A 17,371-nucleotide genomic window follows, 5' to 3' on the forward strand; every position below is an offset into this window, starting at 1 on the left:
TTGGATACGTTGCTGGATCGTTCGAGAAGCCAGATGAATTCTAGGGGCTATTTGGAAGGCAGCTTGATATTATATTCCTTATGTAAATCTCCCCAGAGAATCATTGCACTCAACTACATGTAGGCAGTCAGTCAGTCCTATAGGCTGTATATATTCGGACCGTCGATATCTCCAGGAACGAGCTACTTAACTTGATAGGCGACGGTCCAAGTGTACTGGAAAAGAAGTGTACAAAAGCTTCGAGTGCTCTGGCAGCCTTATATAAAACTCGGTTGCCATGATCAGTATTCATGTCCAAGGCTTAAGGGTGATGCCTGCTGCTGGCCGTAACCCAATGTTAGGTGCTATTACATACAACGTGGCTATTAGAAAAGTGGCCAGCTTACTATAAGGGGTGTGTCGTGTACTCTACATGCATCTACAACTTTACAAAGATACATGTAAGTAGCGAGAAGCTAAGATAGCTCAATCTGCATGCGATTGTCGGACCAGAACTCTGATCGAGATCTCTAGAAAATGGCATACCATTCATGTCCTGGCCGCTGCTGAGTGTCTCTAGCAGGAGACAGGGTTGTTCTCCGTGCGCTAAGTAATGTGGAGAGGCAACGCCTGTACTTCACTCGATCCTGGCCCAGTGGACAAATCGAGCCCCACTTTTCACCTGCGATACGCGTCGGCTCTAGCTGGATCTATGGAGATTACAGGAGGTGACTCGAAGAGACGATGATTCTATTAAGAGGTTGGGGGGAATCTACTTAGGTAGCTTCTCTCATCAGCGTCATGCTATTATCAAGTCTTCGCTACTACAAGATTCTCAACTTCTATCGCCTACAAAGCAATAACTGCCAGCCAACCGGCTCTAAACGTCAAAGTCCAGTGGTTATACACATAGCTATCAATCGCTGCTGATATGGATACCGGTCGTGCTCGTGCTGCTTCTGGGTATATGTACTTCCCCCTTAACATACCCGCTCTATATACAAGAGATCTACGGATAACTACGAGTCCGATAGACACATAGAGATGTCAGCACTCCTCTTCAAACATCACCATGCTCGGTCTCGCACTGCCGATTCTTGGCGCGAGTGATGTGCTATGACTAGCCAACTGTGGTACTGCTTCTATGATAAGGCGAGAAGAGAAGAGTTTGTGGTATACCCTTCCTCGAAACTCGCAATACGATACAATATCTTACATGTATGTGCGTGTATCTAGAGCGGTGAAGACTAAACGCGGTGATTCGATTATGGAGCTAATTGAGAAATTGCACGAGCCTATTTAGGTATAGACTCCCTCATGGGCTATCACTCGACCACCTCGAGACTTGGCAGGATGGCATGATTCGAGAATACATCGAACCTCAGCCTGGAGTTCCTCCGCAGAGATGATGCTCCTGTTGGCATAACGTTCGTCAAGAGAGCTTTAGACCACCCGTGCAGCGGGGTTTCCGGACATGGTTCGAGACAAGAAAAAACTTCAAGAATCGACGTCTTATATCTAATGAAAAGACTATATATGACTTTCCGGACATTTTGCGCCCTACATGTACTATAGGCCATGCCTATTAAGTTATATATATAAGCTCAGTATACATAAGAACCACTATATCTCAGCCCAGGGGGTAAGCTCACTTAAGGCAGACACCTACGCTCCCTTCCAGAAACAAGCAGATGCGTCCTCTCCCGCTCCCTCGCGCGGAGAGGGGAAAACGGGGAGGGGCGGGGGTGGAGTCGCAAAGCATTACCAACTTCTCAGGCAGAAAGACCTGTAACGTAGGCCGAACGGGGACACATGAGAAGATCTCACCCAATTCCTCGAACGGCGCCCAGAAATCGAGTGAGACCCGTGCTCCCTCCGCGAGGAGGGAGCACAAGAGGCAAGGAGACAAGAACAAGGGGTAGGAGAGGGAGAGAAGGGCACTACAGACTTAACGCAAAAAAGGCCTCTCCTAGCCCCCGAGCAGCAGCCCAGAGACCAGAAGAGGTCAGGGACGAAGAGACAAAAACGGCAAGGGGGCAGAGGAGGGAGAAGAATTAAGGGCAGACCTAACGCAACTCAGGCCCCTCCTAGCCTCCAGGCCGAAGCCCAGAGACCAGAAGAGGCCCAAAACAAAAAGGAAAGGGAAGAAAGAAAAAGGAGGAGTGCGAATCGACGCCAAAGGGGGAAGCAGACCGTGAAAACGACCTAACGCAAAAAAGCCCCCTCTGGACCCTGGGGCGTTATGCCCAGCGGGTGCCAGAGGAGGCTAATCCACGCTGCCCCCCTACAAAAGGGACAGTGAGGTTTGCACCCACCCCGCTGGCTTTAGACAGGGGATGGGTGCGGTTGCAGTTGTGTAGCCTGGGAGAAAAAGTTGGAGTGGGGGGAAACCGTGGTTTATAAAGAAACGGGGCGAAAAAACGCCAAGACTAGATTTTTGTGTCTTTCGCCGACTGAGAGAGGGCTGCGCTGGTGAGCCCTAACAACCTAATGCGAATTGGGTCTCCCTTGAGCCTTGGACGGAAGTGGAAGGGCCGACAGGGCCTTGGAGGGAGTGGAGGAGAGGTGTGGCAAACGTAACGCAAATTAGGTCCCTCCTGGTTCGAGCTGGGGAAGTTCGAGAACCAGGAGAGGCCTGAATTAAACGTCATGGTGGAGAGGAGATATATCGATACATGCAAATATAACGCAAAAAAGGCCCTCCCTGGTCCGAGCTGGAGAAGCTCGAGAACGAGGAGAGGCCTGAATATACTGATTTGAACGCAAATATTGTGGAGGAGAGGCAATCAAAACACTTAGACCTAACGTAAAAAAGGCCCCTCCTGATCTCCAGGCCGAAGCCCAAAGACCAGGAGCGGCCTGAAAACAAAAAAAGGAACGGGAGGAAGCTACATATCTATCTACAAGGCAGGAGAGTTAATGGCGAAGCCGAAGAAAGAACAAGCAGGCCGTGAAAACGACCTAACGCAAAAAAGCCCCCTCTGGACCCTGGGGCGTTATGCCCAGCGGGTGCCAGAGGAGGCTAATCCACGCTGCCCCCCTACAAAAGGGGCAGTGAGGTTTGCACCCACCCCGCTGGCTTTAGACAGGGGGTGGAGTGCGGGTGCAGTCGAGTAGCTTGGGAGAAAAAGTTGGAATGAAGGGGGCAAACTGTGGTTTATAAAGAAACGGGCAAAAAACGCCAAGACTGATTTTCGTTTTTTCGCCGACAGAGGAGGAGGGCTGCACTGATTAACCCTAGCCCCTCTTGAGCCTTGGGCGGAGGCTGGAGGACCGAGAGGTCTGGAGGGAGTAGAGGAGAGAGAGGGTCGACCTAACGCAAATTAGGCCCCTCCTAGTCCAAGCTACCAGTGGGGAAGCTCGAGAACCAGGAGAGGCTTGAATTAATTTAAACGCAAATATGGTGGAGCAGAGGAGATCGAGATATGTAAACCTAACGCAAAAAAGGCCCTCCTAACCCTCAGGCAGAAGCCTAAGGACCAGGAGAGGCCTGAAATCGAGAAGGGAGGAATTACGAAAACTACAGAATATCACCTAACGCAAAAAAGGCCCCTTCTGGTCCCCAGGCAAACGCCCAGAGACCAGAAGAGGCCAGAAAACAAAAAAGGAAGGATAGAAAGCTATCTACGAGGCAGGAGAATTAATGGCAAAGGGGAAGAAAGAACAAGCAGGCCGTGAAAACGACCTAACGCAAAAAAGCCCCCTCTGGACCCTGGGGCGTTATGCCCAGCGGGTGCCAGAGGAGGCTAATCCACGCTGCCCCCCTACAAAAGGGACAGTGAGGTTTGCACCCACCCCGCTGGCTTTAGACAGGGGGTGGAGTGCGGGTGCAGTCGAGTAGCTTGAGGAAAAAGCTGGAATGAAGGGGCGAACTGTGGTTTATAAAGAAACGGGCGAAAAAACGCCAAGATTGACTTTTGTGGTTTTCGCCGACAGAGATTACTTGGCCTGGCCGGATTAGATACTGGCTAAGTTTTTTTTTCTGTGGTGGTTTGGCTTATCTAGCTGATAAGCTGTCATGTGTTGATATGGGTCGCGCTGGGTTGGGTTACGGAGTGTCTAAATCTCAGTCCACGAAGAGGCATGGGACCTTTGGATTATTTGGATGAGAATTATTTAAGTTTAAAGTGTTTACTAGGATTCTTTCTCGAAATAAGTAAGAATTATCATTCCCTCCTACTTTTTCGGATGAATTTGAAGATTTTGTGGCCCGTTTGGGAGCTGCGCTAAGTAGAAAACAACATTAAGTGCCTGTTTGGGAGCCGTTCAAAATGAATTTATGGTGCCTTGAAACTCCATTCGGTTGGAAACACCGTTTTTGTAGAAACACCGTTTTGGTTTTGGTGGAAACATCGTCCTGGTGGACTCCGTTCTAGTAAATGCGTTGTATTTGGCGACCCATTTTTCAGGCCCAGAAAACAACGTTAACTCCATGGAAATGGAGGCTTCCAATAAGCAAGTAGGACCTACTTCTCGATCAAAACTTCGTTTAAAAGCTTCTCCGTATTCCTGCACCCACTAACGGAGGATGAGTGGAATGATTCGTCCCAGTGATCACGTAGAGGAATTTGGAGGTGGTTAAGCAACAACGAACGTGTACCTACTTTGTGATTGACGACTAATATCCATTGATCGTGATCTATCAATCGATTAACCACACACTTTAGAAGGCAGTTGACTGTCCCTCCTACCAGCCCTTTATACCTTATCTTAATTGTGTTACTTAAACCAGAGGGGTCGAAGTCGGGATGCAAACAAACGCTATGTAGGTGGATGATACGAATTACATTTAGTGTAAAATCGTAAGCCTGGAGCAAGTAGAAATTCAGTGCCTGTGATGATAAGTACGGTCTGTCGGGGTATCTTACATCTCGGCTCACCAAAACAACTCCTAGCTCACGCTGACATCTATGCTCTAAGCTGGTACACATTCAAAAGCACTAACCTATAGGACAGCTCGTGTTTCTATATTTACCAAGTGATCAAGAGAGGAATGATACTCAATTTCCCCCATCCGTACACCCAACCGGCCTCACAGTAACGTGATAGAAGAGGAAACTACATCACTCAAGTTCCATATTTAATTGACTCAATCTCAAACCATGAAGACAGAACACCAAAATGTTTCCTCCTGGCGAACAGCAAAACGCCCGTAGCGATGAATACATGTACATAGACACAATGTTCAAATACCGGGCAGCGTCCGAACCGGGTACCAGACACCTCCCCCCAAAAAAGGCCAGCTTTCTTAGATGTGGCACTTACGTATTCAGCGTGCTAGATAATTCCTCGTTACTGCGAATTAAACTCGACCTAATCCAAACCCCCAACCCAGCCCACCCTATGTGCTACGTGGTCGACAAACACCTCCTAACATGAAATTGACACTCACTACTCTGTTCTTCATCTTTCAGAGTTTCTAGCTGACGAAAAGAATTTATTCCATCGTTTCACCCCCTTCTTGAGATAGCCAATTGCGAGGAAACGAAGGTAGATGAGTGAGGCATCAATGCCAAGCCATGCGAGTGATGTCCTATGATCTACTCGATCATCACTCATCACTCGCTACACCATACCCAACCACAACACAGCACGGATTGATTCCGACTATGGTCATAGGCTCGATTATGAAGTTTCTGCAAGTAATTATTCCCATTATAAATAACCCGATCACCCTTACTGAAAAGCAGAGACAAAAGCAGAAGCAAAAGCAGAAAAGGCCAACTTTTTGTCGATATCATTCACAGCTACACCATATCCCCTTATCCTATCCCATCCTAAGGGAATTTCATCTGTTTGCCAGCACTGGAAATACACTACTAAAATAAAATACAGCGAAGGAAGAAAAAAAATAAAAGTATAAATACGCCCGTACCATATTAGCCCAGCCCCGCCTTCGAGATCTTAACAATCGCAGCGACAGGAACAACAATCCCCTTATTCCCATCGATACCCAGGGCCATTCCTGTCCTGTACCCCATCTTCTCAAGCATCCTACGGCCCTTGTTGTCTTCCGCAATCTCTGGAGCCGAGCCACCGACAACGTCACCTTCACGGTGGTGTACGACGCCGCCTGCACCACCACGGCCGCGACCACCACCACCACGGCCGCCACGGCCGCTGTGGACGTCGGGACGGCCAAAGAACCTCTTTTTGGCCATAAGATCGTTAATGGCATCTTGGTCCTGAGCAAAGCGAGCAGAGGTGGAAGTTTTATAGAGGGTCGTATAGCGGGACCTTTCTTTACCAAAGGATTTGGACTTGAGCCCGAAGGCGGCACCGATTGAGTGGACAATTTTACGGTTGGGCTTGGACATTGGGGGAAGGGAAATACTGGGTTCGTTAGCGTCTGTGGCCCTCTCATTGACAGTTTCGAAGGAATGGCAATTACCTTGATAGCTCACTAAGCAAGAACTGTGTGATATCATCCCTAAGATCGCCCGAACTCATGCCCTCTTTCCACTTCGCCTTCGGGTCGCGCACAGTGCGATTGCGGCCTAGCAGTCCTTCGGCTCTCAATGCCTCACGCTCCTGCTTCCGCGCCTTTTTCTTCTCGCGGTCCTTCTGCCATGAATTGCGGATATTTTCCTCCAGCTCCGAATCGCTGGTTTCCAGAACCTCAATCTGCTTCCCTTTGCCCTTCTTGCCCTTGCCCTTTTTTATCGACAAGCTTAGACGCTCCCAGTCCATCAGGTCAAAGTGATCATAGGCATCGGCGAATCGAGTCGCGTTGGGAAACCTGCCTGTGCGTCGGTCAAGAACAATGTCGGCGTAACGGGACTTGCCCTTGCCTTTTCCCTTTTTCTTGCTGCTGCCACCACCGCCGCCGCCACCAGGGAAGGAGAGCTCCATGAGCTCATCCAGCTCGAGGTTCAATTCTAGGTCAGACTCAGTGATCCCCATCTCCTCCTGATGCTGAAGGAACCGTGCTAGCTTCTCGTCTTCATCCAAGTCTTCATCGTCATCCTCGTCATAGTCATCGCTACCACCTTCGCTATCCTCTGAACTTGCAGCGGCATTCGCAGCATCAGTAGCTTTCTGCAGGAGGATCTTCTCATACACGGCGATTTTTGCGTCGGCGGCAGAGTCCAGCGTCTCGGAGAGCACCCAGGTTGCGTCATCGGTCTCGTACCCTTCCCACTTGATGAGATACTGCACGCCACTAGGACGTTTACGTTTCCCGATTACGGTTTTAACAGGCCCACGTGGGCCCTCGCTAGCCGTGCTGAGCGCGTCAAAGCCCTCGAGCTCATGTTCTGACCAAATAGACTTGTAGGCATTAACGGCGTCAGAGTCTTCCGCCTCTTCTTCTGAATCTGTCGCGGAATACCAGGCGTCCTCGGGGTCGTCATCACCGCCGAGCTCTCGCATGCTGACAGCAGGAGCAGCTTCGCCGCGTTCCTCGGCGTCTTCAGCACGCATGGTTGCGGCGACGTTCTCGATGTAGTCGCAGATAATCTCCTCTTCCTCATCCTTCCTGCGTTGACGGGCTTTGCGACGTCTGTTGCCTTTCGTGGAACGGGTGAACGGTTTGGAGTCAATAGTGGGGGCGGCGGGGACTTTGTCGGTAACGGTTGTGACGGTGGTATGGGATACGACGGTTTCAACGACTTTGACCTCCACTACCGGTGGTGTAGGTTCTTTTGGAGGTGGCGTTGGCTCCCGCTTCGGTGGTGGTGTGGGGGTCTTCTTCTTCTTCGGTGCGGAAGAGGCGGGTTCTTGTGATATCGATAAGTTTGTGCCGGTGCGTGAGAGGCCAGGCCGCATTTTACGTGGGATGAACACAATACGCTCGCTGCTGGAAGAGGATGAGGAGCCCGGTCTCTCCGGCGATATTTCGCGAGCAGGGGAGTAGATTGGCATTGTGAATATGCTCTTCCCCTTTGGCTTCAGCGAAGGGTCTCCAATGACGTCAACGACAAAATGTTGCTGTGATGGGGGGTCCAGGTCGAGCTTCTCCATATCCAGGTCTTCTTGCAAGTCTCCGGTGGCGATGGGTTCGGCAGGTGAGTCACTCTCGCCATTCTGCATGTCGAAGTCCTCGTCCTCCGCCTCTGCCTCTGTCGAGTCAGACGTCGTTCGTTGAGCCCTTGGTTGCATTAGGTTCTGTCCTTCTTCGACGGGTGGGATATTGACATTTAGGGGCTTGAGTAGATCTGAGGGCTCGAGGTGCCCAGCAGCGACGAAGGAGATCTTGACATGTCGTAGTGAGCCCCCAGAATAGTTTCCATGGTGCCGTTCTGTGTTTTTGGCCTCGTCTGCTAGTGAGAAGCTGTGATTTTCGTCTCCTGCTACTACTTAGCCTACTGGTATGGGGGTCAGGGAATGGAGGAGGGTTAAGATGTACCAGCCATTCGGAAGAAGCCTCCACGGCCGCCGCCACGACCTCTACCGCCGCCACCTCTGTTACCTCTACCACCGCCGCCTCCACCTCTGTTACCTCTACCACCGCCGCCTCCACGGCCGCTGGCATCGCCGCCGCCGCGAAATTTATTTGCTCCACGTCCCCGGTGGACCATTGGGTGTTGAGAATGGGTTGAGACCAGTGCTCAATGGGATGTGTGGTGATGAAAGGGCGAAAGGTGGGATATGAAATAGCTGGGTGGGAAGATGAAGGGACGGGGGGTGGGTCGTCATGGTATGGTAGGTTCTCACATAAGCAGGCAGGTTTTGTCCCGCCTTTTTCTTTCTTACACCCCCCTTATCTTATCAAGAGGGCAGGCCGCGGGAGGAGCGGTACTTGCTTGCTGCGCGGTTGCCTGAATTGAAGGAGAGTGCATGAGTTTGCGTGCGCGGAGAAATGGGGCAGAAATTATTAGGCATCCAGCTTTTTTTCAGATGCCCTTTTTCTTTTTAATATGAGGTGCTACAGGTAATGTTATCGAGATTATTGGATGCGTATTTGCAATTGAAACCACAACATGATTGCGGGCTTTGAGTTGGTCTGGTACTGCGTGATGGAATATACGCAGAAAGCTAGCAGCAGGTACGTAACACTAACAATCAATGAACAATCTTATCAGATCAATCGATAACTAACGAGGCTGGCGGAACAGCAAGGGTGGAAGCTCTGGCAGGGATTTAGGGTGGGGCCCGAGGAGCTTCAAGGTACCACCAGGAAGGAGAAGAGTGTGTCTCCGAGCAGAGTCATCGTGATGAACATGAGCCATTTTGAGAACTGGACCAGCTGCGATTTTGATCCAATCTCTGCCAGCATTTCAGAAACTCAATTACGAGTACATAGATGCTAAAGCAGTTTTGCGCAGAAAACAACACGGGACTTGACTGGGACCCCCCGGTAACGAGACCAACCTCCCTCGTGAAACACACAACTGCTGCTATTGCTGTCCACGTTCATTCGTCTTGTGAACCGTGCTCTGTCTGCCCTACCTGCTGTGGGAGATAGATACATGTACCCGACTTAGAGTAGCAACAGCATCGCGGGACTGTACCCAGATAGGTGTATCTGACATCACAATCGCCCCTCGCCCCTCTCTTCGCTCCCCGGGTCTTGGCTCTCTTCACTCGCGTCAACGGCGCATCCAGCATCACTCACCATCGCAGAGCAGACTGAAGCTCTGGAGTAGTTACTCTGAAGTTACACAGCTATCCGTACATATCATACTCTGTAGCCATCCAGACCCAACCAAACCAACCCCTTCTGTCTACTGTGTTTCTCGCACAACGATTACTTCTCGGTATTGCATGCTACTACTGCTGCTGTGCCCGTAGACTTTGAAGGTGAAGAAGAGAGTCTAGAGTTCAAAGTAAGTGACAGAAGGAGCTACACTACCCGCAGCTTCATCTACAAAAAATTACAGACAGAACACGTCTCTCCCAGCCCCTTCCCCCCTCTCAACTCAACTTCCAGTCAGCTATCCCCCCCACACTCCACACTCCACCCCCCCCCCCCCTTCTTTCCCTCCTACTTTACTCATCGGCCACCAACATCTCACCAAACACCCTACATCTGCAGCAGACCTTCGATCCATTCCAAACACCCCCTCTCCTTCTTCCTCGCCTTTTTCTCCCAACCGCTGCTGCTGCTGCTGCTGCACCTAGAAAAAGCAGCCGTCTCCCCCGAACAGATCATGTTCAGTTTTAGCAACGAGGGAATCCACCGCCTCGTCCAAAAATTCCTGTGGGACCCCGAACCAAAGAACACCGACGCCATGAACTCCATCTGGCTCCTCGGCCGCGAGTACCCGAGCGTCCTTCCGCAGTGCCCCGGCGCGCCTCCTCCCTCCGCCGAGACAAGCGGCATCTTGAACTCGCCCATTCCCACTTCACGTACGGATACAGAGGGGGAGTCGTCGTGGCCAAAACCATTTCTGGATGACTTCGAGTCCCGCATCTGGATGACGTATCGCAGCGACTTTGCGCCCATCGCAAAGTCGGCGGATAACGCCGCGGGCCTCTCGTTTATTACGAACCTGAGGAGTCAAATGCCGAATCAAGCGGCGGGGTTTACTAGCGATAGTGGGTGGGGGTGCATGATACGCTCAGGGCAGTGTGTGCTTGCGAATACGCTGCTGGAGCTGCAGCTTGGTCGGGGTGCGTGTTTGCTTGGTGGTTTAATCTTATATCCGCCGATTTGAAAGCTGATAATAGTGTGTAGATTGGCGACGCGGGCAAAACCCGGCGGCAGAGAAGAAGCTGTTAGCGCTATTTGCAGACGACCCGAAGGCCCCATTCTCTATTCATCGCTTCGTTAAGCATGGCGAGGAAGCTTGTGGGAAGCACCCGGGAGAGTGGTTTGGCCCGTCGGCGGCTGCGAGGTGTATCCAGTAAGCTCACCAACCGAATGATGCGGCATGTGTTTCGGAAGGGGTTGTCTAACAGGCCATAGAGAGCTATCAAATAACTACGAGCCCGCCGGCCTCCGCGTGTATATTACCCGCGACGGTGGCGACGTCTACGAAGATGCCTTCCGCAAAGCCGCAATTGTCGATGGGGTCTTCAAGCCCACGCTTGTCCTTGTTGGGATCCGTCTCGGCATCGAGCGGGTTACACCAGTTTACTGGGAAGCTCTAAAGGCCTGCGTACAGATGCCGCAGTCCGTCGGTATTGCTGGGTACATATCCGCTGCTCCCCTTGTCATCCTATATTAACTATATTAATATTCTACCACAGTGGTCGCCCATCATCATCGCACTACTTCATCGGTGTTCAAGGCGACACCTTCTTCTACCTCGACCCACATCAAGCCCGTCCACTTCTCCCCCACCGTGAAAACCCGGAAAATTACACTGCCGAAGAGATTGAGACATGCCATACACGCCGCTTACGTAGACTACATCTCAAAGAGATGGACCCCAGCATGCTTTTGGCGTTCCTGATAAAGAACGAAGCAGACTGGAAAGAATGGCGGCGAGGCGTCAGTGAGGTATGGTCATCCTGCCCAACATGGGGAATTCGGAGCTAATAACCTTGGCGGGGGTAATAGGTACAAGGCAAGAAAGTTATCAATGTCGCGGACTCAGAGCCAAGTGTACATGGGCACACAGGAGGTCCTAGAGACGAGGCAATCGCTGAAGTAGAGGCTTTTGACGACGATAGTGACGAGGGACTGCAGTAGAGCGTACCTGTAGAGATGCTACTATACTAACCTTACTTATTTGCTCTTTTTTTTTTTTAAACTAAATTGATAGCTGTGGTGTAGAATTGGCGTTTCCTTGTGTGCTTTTATCTTTTCTTTTCTTTTCAATTTTTTTGTGCTTATGTTGTGGGTTTCTTTTTTCGTTCGTTTCTTGCTCTCATTTTTCTTTACCCCGTGTGTGTGGTTGGGCTTGGCAGGGTAACGGGTGGCATGGCAGGGCGACGGTACTTAAGGGCTTGATACGGATACGAGGATATGGAATGGATGGGACGGGTATGAACAGTACTGGATGTGCTTGGTGTAATTGTTATGTTTTACATTTTTTTTTATTGCATTCCCCCCCCCCCCCCCCCTTTCCTTATCTTTTGTTTTTTTTCTAGCTTTTTTTTATCGTGGTACCATGTCTTACAACAGATGACTTGAAATGTTAAAGATCATTTTCTTGCCGCCATGGCACATCTTTTGAAGCCTCTGCACGGTTTGGCTCCTAAGGCACAGGTAGCAGGTGGTGAATAGCGAGTGAGAGGTAGTGATGCATTGATTCATGGGATGTCACTCGGGTGGCTTGGCGTATTGTGCCGTACCTGACGCTGAGGCGTGAATGTTCCCGGCGTAGGATTTGGGGGGTTCTTTTAGCTCACATCCTTTTATTGTCACACTACAAGTGCGCTCAAATCACAATCAAGACTAGAATAATAAGTGTTTTGTTTCTCAGGCAGGAAGAATACAAAAGGGTGGAAGAAAGAATGTTTTGTCCCGCCAGCAAAAAGGGTTCACAGCCTAGTGCTGTTACATCTCCTACTCTAGGTCCGGAGGGGGGGTCGAACGATCGTAGCTTTTTGTATAACGCAAGACCCCTATACCGCTAGACCATTCAACCACCCCTATGCTGGCTATCATTTCGTTGGTGCTTTTGGCTGTGTGTGGACGAGTCGGCTCTCGTTTTTAAGCTAGCGTCAATGGTAATACCGCATGAGGGTGGCTCGAGGCCAGAATGGTGTAAAGTACGTACATGTACTTGTAGCAACGAAGCCCCCGGGTTGCTGGGCTCCCTCTGTACATATAGTAGTACTTGCCGGATTTTTTTGTTGGGTCCGACTCTTTTACTCCAGATCCAATAACTACATGTACTTAACAACAATCAGGCATGTGAGATACATTTTTATATCGTGAAAACAGGCAACATACACGTACTACATGTAGACATGTGTGATCGAAGAATCCTGGAGCTTTTCAATATACACTCTGTTCTCCGCATCTCTCCTAGCTGTAGATCATACACGCGGAACCTCCGTACCATCTTCGACGTACTTGTGCGCAGCGTTTGTTCTTTAGCTATACCCGTGTCACTGTGTATCTTTGTTCTTTGATGGTTAAAGTCTCCTTTTTGCTATGTACATTATCCTTTGCAATATTAACCACATAAGCTATCCCGGTCTATATAACAATGTCCCAAACCTCGCAGGCTCTCATCTAGGCTTAGGCCGGACGGATAGCTTTTACACCACCACTATTCCCACTATAAACCTTCTGGAATTCGGAAAGGAAGTGGCAGCCCGCAAACCCATGCGAGACTACTCTGGGATAAATTAAGTTTAGTATCATCCTCGTCCCCAATGAGCTAAATTACACAAGAGCGAGTATTAGTACGCATACTGGGCTAGGTTTGGGTTTAGATAGATGTATGCTAACCACGATGATACCCCTTCATCTCACTCCTCTCCACCGCCGCCAGCAGCACCCTACTCATCGCCTCGGTCCACAACCCGCTCCCCACCGCACCCTTAAACCCAACCCGTTCACAGAACTGCTTATACCCATTAACCTCATAGATCTCCTTAATCCCCCTCGTAATCATCGCCGGCACCTCCGGGCCCGCAAACCCGTACTGTCTGTCCATCTGCCGCGTGATATGCTCGGCCGTAAACGTCTCCAGGAAGAACACCTGAAACATCACCAACCGGAGCGAGGTCCTGCTCGCGTCAAACGTCTTGCGGACCCGCTCGCTGGGTTCGACGCTATACTTATTGGCAAGGGTGGAGTACTTTTGGATTGCCCAGCGCACGTTGCGGGTGAAGACTTCGTCGGTGAAGGGCCCGACGAGGTGCGTCCGCCATGAGATACTGCTCCCTGTTCTCTCAACCTGATGCCTTCTCTGCCCGGCCATGCTCCAGCCTTCTTCGGCCTCGGTCCTACGCCCTCCGTTGAATGATGCTAGGGTGGGTTTGACAGCTGAAACTGGGTTGCCCCTCCCTGCAGCCACCGCGGCCCATGAGGTACTGCTTCCTGTTCTCTCAAGCTGGCGCCTTCTCTGCCCGGAAATGCCCCAGCTTTCTTCGGCCTCGGCCCTACGCCCCCCGCCGAATGATGCTAGGGTGGGTTTGACAGCTGAAGCTGGGCTGTCACTCCCTGCAACCACCGCGGCCATTACTATAAATTCCCCGAGATCAGGGACTGAAGACTTTGACCTGTTTCGATCTTCGGCGCAGAAAGCTTTTATCCTCTCCAGCGCTCTCCTACGGAGCTCTGGCTCTCGGCGCATGATGCAAAGCAACAAGTGGTATATCTGGAGGTATCCAATGCATGCCTTCTCACTCGCAAACAGCAGGGTCTTGCCCGCCTTTCCCGCACCCCCCGCACCCCCCACAGCCCCGTCAGAGTAAAGCTCATCTGTAGCACGCATCAACGATACAACAATGGAGTTACAGAATCTATATAGCACATTTATGCGTCTCTCGGCACTATTCAACGCGAATAGGGTGTTGCCGGGCCCAGGGCCCCCCCGCCTCCTTGTGTTTGTAGTGTCGATCAGGTCAAGATACTCAAACAGCTTGTTACTGCTGTAAGCCCTATCAAAATGAGCTGGGCTGAAGCCGAGCGGGAGAAAGAACTCGAACGGCTTCTTATCGACGCTTTTTCGTACCTTGAACTTCTCGAAGGCATCCATAGAGAGCCAGTCGAACGAGCTTTCGAGCGTGCCTGCTTCCCCGTTGACGTGCACTCCGACACCGAGGAGATTGAAAGGCGTGTGTAGGGGCGTCCGGAGAAAGAAGCAGCAAAGCTCCCGCTGTAGGAGGATGTGGTGATGTGTGGTAAGCTCGCGCATGCGCGGGAATGCCTTTCCGAAATTTATCAGGGACTCTGAAGGCAGAGCTTTTGCGATGTCAAGGAGCACATCATCGTTGAGAATCCCCAGGTAACAGATTTTGGCTTTGCTTGAGCTCTGCTTCTTCACCTCAGGGAGCCCCCACCTCAGCCCCATAATCTCCCTCACGTTCGAAGATATACCCCACTCCATATCTTCCCTAAACGGGCTGCCTTGGTCCATATACTCCTCAGGAACCTCGACGGGTACCGTCCTTGGCATCGAGGCCGTCCCATATTCGCACTCCTCACATATAAAGTAATGGGACTCCCTCCGCGTCTCGAGAAACCTATTACTCTCCCAGGTGATCTTTACATTCGCAAACGGGCCACTGGCATTGGGCCGCCATACAGTCACCAGGCCTTCACAGCCCTGCTGTGTGTAGTGCCGCTCAAGCACGCGCTCCTCGTACCCGCCGTCTTCAAATTCGGCCATGTAGGCTGCGTCGTCGAAGCGGCGCGGGGCGCTGGCGGGGCTGTCATTGGACCCGACGAAAGTGTTGATTCTGGCGCCCCGGAATTCCCACATGGGGACAAAGACCTTGTGGAAGCGACCACCGATGTAGACAGGGGGACCATGTTCCTGCTCAACCTATTTGTGAAGAATCGCCTTTTTAGCTATATTATCCTTTGATCATTTTCTTGGGGGGGGGGGGGGGGGTTGGGGAGGGGTGTTCAATTACCTGCTCCGACGAAAAGAACGATAAGAACTGAATAAACAGCCCCTTGAGTGTAAACGCCGGCGTATACCCACCCATATACCCCTCCATTTCGCCATATTGATCATGCTCAACAGATCCGAACAGATAAACTCGCCATAGATATTTGGATGCCTTATGTAAGTCGAGCTCGACAACGCCGGCGGGTCTGCGGGCCATGTCACTGGCAGGCTGCCGGAAAAGTGAAGACGCAGCCCTAGGAACGGCCCGCTCTGCGGCGTCAGGACGAGACAGAACTTGCGTAGGTCCTGCTCGTGGGGGATCATGTGAACCCCTGGGTAGGGGTTTTCGACGAGGTCTTTATAATCATTGTGCAGGCGAGAGAGGAGGTAGGGGTTGACGCGGGCGGGAGCCCCACCCCGTAGAGACATATGGGATATATAGGACATAGCTTAATCGATAGGGGAGTAAGAGTAAGAGTAGTAGAGGGTGGTTATATACTAGTCTCGTACCTCGCCTGTTACTTGCAGCAAGCTGCCCACAGAAGCATGAAAGCAGACGGGTTGGAGACGAGCCTAGTTATAGACTTATCTTTCAATCAGATCAGGTTTTTTGTTTTGTTTTGTTTTAATTCATTAATTAATTGCTTACAACCCTACGGTTATGGTATCAGGCCTACCATTAAGATATATTTACCTATCCCTAGCTACGCAGAGGTCTTTGAGTTATCGCCATAACTCATTGGCTAGATCAGAATTACTTGTATGGGGAACTTCTGATGCAGATCTATGCCATTCAACCAATTATTTAATATAGGCCTAGCTCTAGCAAGCTCTGGATACTACTACGGTGCCGATGTTGGTTGCCTAGCTAGCTCTTAGCACTGGTTGCCTAATCTGCCAAATATTGAAACCTGTATTGGGACTAACACACCCTCGACATGAGTCAAACTGCGGCTGAAAGCTGTGCCAGAGTCTTCTAGAGTAAAAGAATATGGCTCGATGGGTAGGTGTGTAAACTTCGGCGTTTGCAGCCAATCAATCTATAGAAATTGGGAGATCTACTGCCATAAAGGTACTAGCGCCTAGCCCAAGTTAACGGTGGAATTTTCTCTAATACCCATACAAACAAAGTTCCTCTGAAGTTGACACACCCACCCCCTATGCCTTCTCGCGCCATACGCGGTAGGTTTATTTGAAGACCGTATGCCGAATGTAAGTGGCCAGACTTAATTCGTTGGTTGTGGTCCAAATAGTGGTACGTATTCTCAAACTGAGACCCCGCATATGACCACAACTTCTAGACGCTTTTATGAGGGTATGGGGCGAACTGGGGTATGGTGCTTTCCTGCGGGAGGCAATTGAACAGAATTCTTTATATATAATTATATGATACAGAGAAATGTATCTATGCCTTATGTGATATTCTTCATGTATCCTGCTCTCATTTTTTGATATTAGTTGTTGCCCCACACCCGGCCCATACCCCCCCGTGAAGGCGTCTACCCCGCTGGACCAATTAGGACATTGAGTTTCTTCTTATCGACTGGGTTTCTTCAGATTTAGGGAACTTTGAATTATACAAAACAAAAGCAAAGGATGCCTTATTGAAGATCTCCAAGGATGTTTTTGGTCTTTTGCTTCCAAAACCTCGTCCCGCTGCTACCAAATGTGGCATGTCGTCTTTTGGCGCCTAGTAAGCATCCAAAATGTGATACCTCGTCTTTTGACGCCTTATCGCCTCCCAAAATGTGACACATCGTCGCTAGTCCTAACCTCACTAGCAAATGACATCAGATCTGACGCGCTCTCAACATCTCAAGGATCGACACCTACCTCCTACCTGCATCGACGCCCGGATGCGCATTTACCTAAAGACGCCAAAAGACGAGAATCTTAGCGTCTTTAGTCGTCTTTTTGCAAAGAGACGAGCTACATGTAAGAAAAGTCTTGGGGCGTCTGGGGCGTCTGGGCCCCGGCGCCCCAAGATG

General features: G+C 50.6%; 3 protein-coding genes across 3 annotated transcripts; 1 reads left to right on the forward strand and 2 right to left on the reverse strand.

Annotated features, from left to right (window-relative positions):
* Positions 1–5,858: 5,858 nt before the first annotated feature.
* LAJ45_09966 (uncharacterized protein) lies at positions 5,859–8,498 on the reverse strand (the record flags this gene model as incomplete). The annotated part of the gene is made up of 3 exons (XM_046119497.1): positions 5,859–6,312; positions 6,371–8,267; positions 8,327–8,498. 3 exons carry the CDS (start codon positions 8,496–8,498, stop codon positions 5,859–5,861), a joined length of 2,523 nt encoding a protein of 840 aa, XP_045967348.1.
* A 402-nt stretch (positions 8,499–8,900) lies between these two features.
* LAJ45_09967 (uncharacterized protein) lies at positions 8,901–11,557 on the forward strand (the record flags this gene model as incomplete). The annotated part of the gene is made up of 8 exons (XM_046119498.1): positions 8,901–8,965; positions 9,036–9,087; positions 9,739–9,746; positions 9,956–10,533; positions 10,598–10,766; positions 10,829–11,053; positions 11,113–11,365; positions 11,426–11,557. 8 exons carry the CDS (start codon positions 8,901–8,903, stop codon positions 11,555–11,557), a joined length of 1,482 nt encoding a protein of 493 aa, XP_045967349.1.
* Positions 11,558–13,179: 1,622 nt separating this feature from the next.
* On the reverse strand, positions 13,180–15,600 carry LAJ45_09968 (uncharacterized protein; the record flags this gene model as incomplete). Its single annotated transcript, XM_046119499.1, has 3 exons — positions 13,180–13,199; positions 13,271–15,314; positions 15,406–15,600. 3 exons carry the CDS (start codon positions 15,598–15,600, stop codon positions 13,180–13,182), a joined length of 2,259 nt encoding a protein of 752 aa, XP_045967350.1.
* Between the last annotated feature and the right edge of the window lie 1,771 nt (positions 15,601–17,371).

Source organism: Morchella importuna (genome assembly GCF_003444635.1).
Source record: "Morchella importuna strain M04M26 chromosome Unknown Morimp01GS040, whole genome shotgun sequence".
In the NCBI taxonomy this organism is placed as follows: Eukaryota; Fungi; Ascomycota; class Pezizomycetes; order Pezizales; family Morchellaceae; genus Morchella; species Morchella importuna.